Source organism: Alexandromys fortis, unplaced genomic scaffold (genome assembly GCF_014885135.2).
Source record: "Alexandromys fortis isolate MF-2015 unplaced genomic scaffold, M_Fortis_MF-2015_v1.1 scaffold_405, whole genome shotgun sequence".
NCBI lineage: Eukaryota > Metazoa > Chordata > Mammalia > Rodentia > Cricetidae > Alexandromys > Alexandromys fortis.
The window spans coordinates 177574-187898 of NW_026068313.1; the positions used below are offsets into that span (position 1 = coordinate 177574).

At 31.6% G+C, this 10325-nt stretch overlaps 1 protein-coding gene across 2 annotated transcripts in view; it reads right to left on the reverse strand.

Annotated features, from left to right (window-relative positions):
- The window catches only part of Klhl4 (kelch like family member 4), a 78672-nt gene extending 69057 nt beyond the window's left edge, over positions 1–9615 (reverse strand). For both annotated transcript variants that reach the window (XM_050132690.1, XM_050132689.1), the window contains exon 1: positions 9105–9615. In XM_050132690.1, coding sequence (XP_049988647.1) covers positions 9105–9511 — 407 coding nt within the window. In that variant the 5' untranslated portion in view covers positions 9512–9615. The remainder of the gene's footprint in view (positions 1–9104) is intronic.
- Between the last annotated feature and the right edge of the window lie 710 nt (positions 9616–10325).

The window sequence follows — 10325 nt, forward strand, 5'->3', positions numbered from 1 at the left end:
TATTCCTTTGTGAATATATATCTTACACACACACACACACACACACACACACACTTCTGGCTACTCTGTCTTTATAGACATAACGGAAAACATNCTATCTTACATGTGTTTTCTGTATATATTCTTAATTGTATTCCTGTGTGTGTGCACATGTGTGTCTCTAGTCTATAAGAATCTCATATGGTTTTATTTTGGCTATTCTTGTTTTGTCCTATTTTGATTTGTTTTGCTTTATCTTATTTTATTTTGTTTTACATCAGTTTTATTCCTTACACATATGTTTGACTTCTAATAATAGGCAGAAAGAGTGTGTATCAGGATCAGAAAAGAGATGGGGAGGAACTAGAAGAAAAGTAGGTATAAACATAATAAGAATATATTGTATAACATAAAAAGCCCTGTCTTAAATCCAAACCAAGTTAAACCAATCAAAATGAGAAACAATAGTAGAAACATACCAAATAGCAATTCATTTAGTACTTTACTATGTATATTACTGAGGCAGAAATTAACAGTTTACCCTTCTCTCCTGTATTTTAAATTCCACAGAATCTGCAAAGCTCCTCTTTTGTAATATACAATTTATAAAGACTAATACCTACTTACAAATTGACTACTTACTTTATGTACTTTTTTTCCAAATAGTGAAGCAAAGTGATTTAGCCATATCCATTCTCTAAAGATTTGTGAAGTGGCTTAAAGTGAATCTCTGACATGATAATTTTCCATTTTAAAATGGTACAGTTACTTCTATTACTTAATTCCATAAAATCCTCTGTGCATCTTAATCTCCTTTCAACTATAATGCTAACTGCAGGCTTGTATTTTTTTTTTTTTCAGAATGAAACAGTCAAACATAAAATTGAGAAAGGAGTATGGTGAGCAGCCAGGAGTTAGGAAATTGTGTTTACAGTTTGATTTTTTCTCCCTTGAATTAGCTGTGTATATCTGCATAGTTCTTTAAAAGCCATTTCAAACTCAGAAACACCATGATATTTTAAAGTGAGATTATCATGGACAGCTCAGTAGAAATAAAATAACCAAAATTCTGTGCAGGAGTATTGCTTATCCTCAAGCATACAATATCTATGAAAATTTGTTGTGGGACCTGGGGAAGGCAAGGAAAAATTTTGAATACTGTGAAGAATTTGATTGGCAGAATACATATTTTCAGCACATATAGGATTATTTTGAAATCATTCAAACTGCTCATCAGAGAGTTGAATGGAACCCTGGTGATAATAGTACATTATAGTTATTTTCCTTTTGTTGCTAGAAAATAGAAACCAAATAAGAATTTTCCACATTGTTGAACTTGTTTCTATTCTTGAATTGAGCCTTTCCCTGTTTGTATTGTGAATCATTAGACTTCCTTCCATCTTCACTGTCCTCCACTAAACACCAGGATACCTAAAACAAGTTGCTGCCATTGTAACTATTTAAGGCTTTTATGAAGGAAGTGTATAGCCCCCCTTATTTTTTATCATTCAAACTGCATTGTAAACTTCTTAAGGGCATGATCTTTAAAATATTTACAATCCTATAGTAGAACTTAATAAACATCATTAAATATCAAAGTGGCACAAGGCTTTAAGTAATACTATGGACTATTTGTCAAGAATTTTCCTTTAGAAATACTATGAGAAATTATTACTGTAAACCCCAGAATTTCTCCAGGGAGAAGCCGAGTGTAGTATGTATTCTGTCTCTCAGGTGACCTTGCTGTAATCTTTACAGCCATAGAGAATTACTAAGGGTGTTTTCTTCTTTATAATCTTGTTGAGCTTTAAAGGTTAGTTTTACAATATTGGTGCTTTTTCTGCAACTTTTACTCCAGAGTCAGACTTCCACTTTTATGTAAATAAATATATAGGTAAGAAATTTCCAGTTTTTAACAAATAAAGTTCAATTACTTCTTTCAATTTTCTGTGCTTAATCATATTCCTTGCACTACACTATTATTTTTGTTAATACAATTTAGGTGTGAAAAAGAACATCTTGAGCTAACAAACTATGTTTTAACTTCTATGTTACATCTTAGTTTCAAGGAAATGAATTATCACATACCAGGCCTGTTATTTTGAACATTATTTGCTTATTCTTGTTAAAACTTCACGTTATATGCTAATGGATTAATAAACTTGGAAAAGGAAGTGCCTGAGATTTCAGAGAGCTAATTATTAACCTAGAGATTTGTAATTAAATAATATAGTTAAATTTTATGATAGGAAATAGAGCCATTTATTGTCTTATGGCATACCTCATTTTTATAGTACTGGTTGCATCTTCATTCAGAGAGGGAGTAAAAGTACATGGATTATTGTCTCTAAGTCAGTCTAAGATTATTTTATAAAAGTTTTTGAAACTTTTTATTAATAAAAGAAAAGTAAGTTTATTCATTAATAATGGTACAATTTTGAATTATAACATACAAATTATAGAAAAAAACAATATTCTTAGCATTTTCAAAGCCCTGCCATGTTACCCTTTGCAATTCAGGGGCAATAAATCTTTATTCTTAGATATTATAGAACTTAAAAAATTATGATATTTTGAATAAGCTAAATGGGCTTTTACCTTATTAGAGAACTGCATTTTGAATTGCTTTTCATTAAATATTCCTGTAGGATGTAATTGTTTTAAGTGCTACTAAACTTTGGATACCAACGATCCAACAAAAACAGAAGAGCAAAAGGTGTGAGGTACATTCACAATAACATTTGAAGGTAAGCAAAGGGTAAGTCACTGTGACCAGTACAGGACAGGTTAATAAAATGAAGATCATGTGAGGATTAAAGATTCATTTCTGGAAGTTGCATCAACATGATTATTGGAATTTCTCTCTTCCAATGTAAATAAATGCTGTCTAAAGTTCCGTGTCTATTTGTAGACTTAAAAATGTGTACTTTATACTATCTCTAGAACATACACACACACACACACACACACACACACACACACGCACACACTTCTTTTTGTTTAAAAAGTCAGCAATTCTTTTTCACAGCCCTACAGTTAGATGTCTAGAAACAATTTGATTTAGATTCATTGCTTCTAGTTTATTTGCCTTAAGCAGTTGTTTTTAAATATACAATTAGAAAATATTACCTCTCCCAGTATGGCTAAGAATTTGGCATTCTCTTTAGTGAAAATATATAAATTGGATAGAATGATCATAAATAAAGTATACTCAATGGCTATATGATGTATTTATCATTGGAAGCTAAAAGTTTTATATAATGATTATTGTTTTTAATATGTATCAATACTTTCTTCCCAAAATTAAGTAGTAGACGGCAATATAAAATTATGGTTAATTTTTTACTTGAAAATATCAATGAATATTCACTATGTCACTAGTCTCCATGGTATACTTAGCCATTAAAAAGAAATGTGATTTTCTCTAATGGAAAACTGTGTTTATATAAGAATTCTGTACTCCTACGATAGGTACATATGAAATACTATCCATGAGTAATTTCATCTGGATAAAACAATTTCATGTTATTATTAGAGCTTCAGTTACCTCCACTAGAATTGCCAATAGAATATCATCTTGATGAAACAAAATATGACATATTCATTAGAAATTGTGAATCAACAGCATTATTTTAATGGTTGTGGAAGAATACAAGTCAATTAAGAAATAGCAAATATTCACTTTTTATAATTTTGTGGTATACTGCTGTTGACTTAGAAAATCTATTAACATGAGGACCACAGGATTTAATTGTCAGAAAGAAACTATGGGTACAAAGAGTATAAATATATTTAATATTAGTATCATGGAATCTAATTTCATCAAAGACATTATGGTTAAAAATTGTTTAAAAACTAAACAAAAAAATTCCATCTCTAAATTGTCTGGAATTATCTCATACATTTAAATTATCTTCTAAAATGGTGTATATTCAGGAAAATACTTCAGGAACTCATATACTTCTGTATTTTTTGTTTTAAATCACATTTAAGAATATTTAGCCTAAACTACTCTATAAAAATAATGGTATTTATTCCTAATTCTTTCATTTGAAAACAGTTTCTAGTGAATAATGTGGTGCAAAATTAAATAATGCAGGTCTTGTTCCTTAGAAAACCACAATATTTTTGCATAATAATATGCAACAAACATACCCAGAATAAAATTTTCCAGAAATATATAATTATCCATGTGAATAAGCACTTTAAATGAATTTTTTTCTTTGAAAGCATAAGAAATAAAGAAAAATCATGTAAAACCTTGTGTGTGTGTGTGTGTGTGTGTGTGTGTGTACACATGGAATTAAATAATGTTGAAATAAGGTGATATTCAGGTATGTCATGTCAATACCAGTTGCTGCTACCCTGATCATTTGCTATAAATCACTTCAGTATGGATGAGCTGAGAATTTCCAAGTATTTTTAATAAACAAAAATGCTTCTTTCCAGAAAGATTTATTACAGAAAGAAACTCTGAATCTTTAGGATCATGGTCACTTTAATAGTTGTTATTGCTAATTAAAACATTGTTGACCAAATTCACATGATTTTTAACCATAAATTACCCATAAGTTATATAGTATTAATCAATTGAACTCTTTAGAATAAGTTTATGTGACCAGAGAATGATAAACAAAACAGTGAGACACTTGTGGCTGCTCCAAATAGATTCTAGCATTGATTTTTTTTAAATAAAAACATTCATGCATTTTCGTGTTCTTAAAACATGTACCAAGCATATTACGCAATATAACAAATCTGTTTGTATTTTGCTTGTATGAGAAGACAAATGCAAGAGTAAAACTATTTATTATGGAAACAAGAGCTCCTATTGGAGAAGAAAATTGTACTGATCAATTCAGTCTCACCATAACTCTAGGCACTAAACAAGGCATACAAAATAAATAGTAATAATCATTGTAAAATGAAAAATATTAAACATTTTTTTCTATCACTTTTAAAAACAATATTACTTTTTGTTTCTTCATTTGTGCTCAAATAATCCTTTAGTTTTTCAAATTGTAGCTTACTTAAGATGAAATTTTTTCTAATACATATAAAAATGTATAACTTATAAGTTGAAATGGGTTTTTAACAAGTAGAAGGTAATTTTTTTTTCTCACAGATACTTATCAGGTTCTTATCAGGCTTCCTGTACACACGTATTGTAACCATCGGTGTTGTATGGGTGATCGTTTATACACACATCATCCTGTCCTGCAACTTGCATTCATTTAAAAGGAGTCTTACACTAATGAGGGCTGAAGATATATTTTACACATTTTGATTTAACACTCACTTGCACATATAAAACTGGTTCTTAAACTATGTTTCATGCCCAGAAATAAAGATAACCATGACATTTTTAAGAACCTCTCATTTTTGCATTACTATTATCTTATTTTTAGTATTTATTTTTGTATTACTTTTCAAAACTCTCTTCTCTCACTGTTTCTGTTATGCAATCTAATCTAGTAAAAAATGCATTGGTATTTGAACGTACCAAGCACATTTCAGGCACAGGGTCATTGAAATTACTGTTTTACTTTCTTAGAGCCTGCCTACAAATACTACACAGCTGCCTCTTTATTGTATTAGAAAGAATATTAGAATAAGTTTCATCATTTTTAATTCATGTTTCTCCTTATGTGGAAGTATTTTCCAAGTAGATTCTATATTACAAATGGGTTTGGACAGAGAATGAAAGCCCATACTGAAAGTGCCTCTATATAAATATTTTGGCAAAAAATCTTGTACAATGTCATGTTTATACTTCCTACAAAGGGCATAGGTCTCTGTGCAGGAGGCATACTGTGTGGGAGCAGAGTATCCAGTTTCCTAGATAGCACAATGCCACCATGGTTACAGGATGGCTGAGAACTCACCTCTATGTCCAAAGGACATGAATGTGATCATAAAATCACCACAATAAACAGTGTAAGGTGAATTTGTTTAGTTCACCATTTAATCTGAAGATGTTTTGTACTTGATTCAGGTGGTTTTGTGGGGGCCTGTAGTACTGATTTGCAAAGAAAAAAAAATGATGTATAGTAGTTAAGGACTCTTTAAGACCACTTATATCCATTCTAATTTATATTTGTGTTTGTTTATCCCTTCTTTTTCACTCTGCCTCTCAATATAACTTCATAATATGTATATGATATAAAATGGGATACTTCCTTTGATTCCATTTCATTACTAACATCTAGAATTCCTGAACATAATGGATATTCAGTATTTGTGGATTTACTTAATGAAAATTTCTGTTAATACAGTTCCCATTTCCTATTCTATATGGATATTTACAATGGCAATTACAATTTTTCAAGGCAAATTTTACTTGAAAAATAAAGTGCTCAGTGAAGAAAGAATTTTGATTCTCAGCACATACTCCCAAATTAGAAATGTATGCAGATCAATTTTTCTTACAGTTGTCAGTTTTTCAAAAACTTTATAGGTCCAACAGGCCAGTGACATGATCCCCATTCCTTTTGATATTTTAAACTAATAATTATTTAACTGGAAGCTCTCTATTAAGGTGCATGTTGGTACCATAAGTGTGTGTGTTAGTACCATAAACAAGTCATATACATTTTATTAAATAATTGATGTTTCTATAATGTGGATTAATGTTATTAACACTGTGATTTTCACCTAAACACTAATACAGTTATTTATTTAGGAGTAATTAATCATGGCTATACCTAAATATCTTGTCATTTAGCACAAGCATAATGTAATATTACATTGATTATCTTTGGAACTTTATGGTTAAAACAAAAAAGAGAAAATCTTTCTTGAACTAGGTAGTTGCAAAACAAGCAACGATGCAGAGTTGGCAGATGACTATCAAAAAATCAAATGACAAAAGAATTCAGAACTCTGATGAGGGGAATACTGATATATGCATCCTCACAGTGATTAAGCCTGTGGCAGCCATTCTTAAATATACTACTAACTTGTGATCCAAGTTCTAAGTATATATTTGAATTTTTAATTATTATAAAAACATATTAATAGAAATTGACATAGTGATTTTAATTTCCTTGGGGAATTAATTAGACTTATTTTGTAAACTGGACACTTATAAATTAGCTCCTTATGGGTTCAGTTTTTATAATATTTACAGAAAGTGGAATGTCTTAGAAAGTATTCGTTGTTGAGGTATGAGAGCTCACCCATGCTAGATTTATGATTTCTCCATACTGTTTGCTGTTTTTATTTTATCTGAAATTGTATCAAGTATATGGCAGGATGCTGCCAATTTAGTGAAGTCTTTTTTTTTTTCCAGTTCCCCAATCTTGCTACAGAAGAGAGAATTAAAGGAACACGAAATCCTAGAGCTTTTCTTTGAATTATCTTGGAACAAAACATGTAAATGTATAATAGGCAATAAGAGACATAATATTTTATCTAATAAAGTCCTCAATTTAGTTTTCCCTTCTGCCTTCATAGTTTTGACACATGCATAAATGTTTCCTGTGTTTATTTTAAGAAAATGGTAACTTTCCTATGAAAATTTAATAATTAAGAACAATTCCTTAGCAGATGAGAAATGTCAAAATCATTAATAAAATTATCTGGTGTTTTAGACTGGACAAGTACCTGTCGTTTTCTTTTAGCATCTAATTTCTTAGACTCACTTTTATTCTTTTTAGTTTTATTCAGAGATATACCCAGAGCTTTCTTAGAATATGACATTGGACTTTTAAATTTATATATAGCAGAGACAAATATTTCCTTTAACCTTCAACTTGTCAGTTAAGAAGTATGGAAGTAGTTCACAAGAAAATGCTTTGAATTGAAAAACACTAATTTCATATTATTTTGAAAGTCTTTTAGTTGAGCTATATTCTCTATTCAGTCATTGTAGTTATAAATTTTGTAGTCATTTTATTTTTCAGGCAAGTAAAAAATGCATATGCTCACAAAGAAACACTTGATATTTTAAAAGATCTTTATTGCAAGTGATCTAATATTGTGCTTAATGCCATTTGACAATTTTTACCTGTTTACAGTTCATGAAGACCAAGTTCCTATATAGCTGTCATTTTGCATATGTGATTTTCTCTATCATGATATACTTCGTTTTCTTTTGATATTCTGTATTAAACTCATGGAAATAAGATTTCATTTTCTAAATATAGTGAACAGACCCTCACGATGAAAATATCCCAGTACTTAATAAGAACACAATATCAAACACCTAGATTTTCAAAGAAGTTAGTATAGTTTCATTCTACATTAGTATGTGTTTTTTAATACATCAAAGCAAGTTCTTTATTCTACAGCACTTCTAAAACTTAATTTCAGTTGAAAATTTAATTATGACTTACCAAATTAATAATATAAATTTTTTAATGGCAATACAAAACATGGACAATGCACTAGGCTTACTTAAACTTGACAGTGCTAAAGATAGCATAAATATTTCTTCCGTTCAGACCTTACTGATGAGAGCAAGTTAGGTTAAAATCATATAAGAAATCTACCCCAAAATATGCATTTCATTTTCTTATTTTAAGATCCTGCTGATGTAAGCAGATTTTTATTACTTGTCCCATGAACATTTCTGTGTTACAAACTGGCTATGAAAGCAATGCCACTTAAAATGACTGACTTTCAAATGCCAAGGAATTCTATATATTCTTACTTTAAAAAGAAACACAATTTTTAAACTATTACTGTGTCCTAAGCAGTAAACAAGTATATGCTCTGCAGTTAGAAATTGGATTTATTTTTTTCAAAGTTGCTCCGTTCACAAAATCAGAAAGAGTTCTTATTTAATGCACTTGTCAAAACAATTCTCACTGTGCGAACATCTAAACTGTTAAAAACATCTACAGAGCTTAGTAACGTAAAGAAATCTCTCTTAAAAGCAAAGGAGAATTCTGAATATAACAGAAGTAAAGCTACCATAGGAATAATAACTTCTCATTAATTATCAAAACATATGCTTGATTACAGTGTTGTTTCATAGACTAGAGGCGGGGGTTTCTTGAAGACCCTGATTGGCTGCTCACAAACTCAGAGATAGTATAACATTTCTATTTAGAAAGATATGGGAGTTTTGTAGAATATTAATCTAGGCTAAAGCTTTCACTTACATAACCAAAAACTCTTACCGTGATTTAGAATCTTCTATTTTGTCATCACCCATCATCTCCAAATCTTGTGAGAATTTGAGCAAATTCTCCTCTGGAGCCGCTTTAGGAGTGCCTTCATTTGCTTTAAGATGTACTATCACGTTTTGTTGGTGCCAATTCTGAAGGACTCTTTGATGGGCAGGGTCTGGTCCTGGCACCGGCGTCAGTATATTGTGGTGGACAGGACTATTGCCTTTCTTCAGTCCATTTCTGTCCCGTGAGTGGTTCTTCAACCTGCCCTGCACCGGGGTCCCTCTATGCTCATATCCTTCCTGCTGAAGGCAGCTTCCAGTGTTAGGCGATCCTTGAGAAGGATGACTAAACCATCTCCAGCGAAGCCTCAGGATCTGTTTCACATCAAACTCTTTCTTGCCGGACACTGACATTGTTGCCGGAGGAAAGACAAAAGCCTTCTCTAACAGAAAGGAAATGGAGCCTTTGTTATCTCTTGTTTCTCTGCCTCTTGTGTAGAACTAATAAAAGCACAAGTGCTGAGAGAGAGAGAGAGAGAGAGAGAGAGAGAGAGAGAGAGAGAGAGAGAGAGAGAGAGCAGTCTTTCTTGCTTTCTCTCCCCTCCCCCTCTGCCTGTGATACACTGTGAATACTTCCAGCCTAGCTGAAGCAGAAAGCTGCCGCTAACAGTGTAGGTGGGAACCCATACTGACAGGATGATGAGGTCAGACCTTAAACAAGTAAATCAGCTTAGCACAGGAAAGCAGCTACCACAAACACACTCCAGCTGCTAGATTTGCAAACTCACAGCCCTCACGCCTGAACTCGTAAATATCTAACCCAGCTTCTTTGATGCCAAAGTGCATAGCTACTACATAAACACAGACATGTGAGTAAGAGCAACATGTTTAAAGTCACTTCTACATTCCCCGTGCCCTCCCCACTGGCATACTCATTCTCAGTAACCCACTTCCAAAACTGTGCTAATTTGTCCCAGGGGAATTTGTCATGGAGAATTCGTTATGATCTATTTTGAGATTCTTCTTATGTAAAATTTGAATATAGCTCACTAAGGAAAAGCATCGTATCCTCAGTACCCTTATGCAGATCTGCAGTTATTACACATGCAAAGCTCTTCTGAAAATGTGAACGACTCTGGATAAACATTCTGTTGGAAAATCGAAAATATAAAAATAGTAAAATCATGTTGATTAGCCATGACTACACCCCCACATCTCTACAACACAC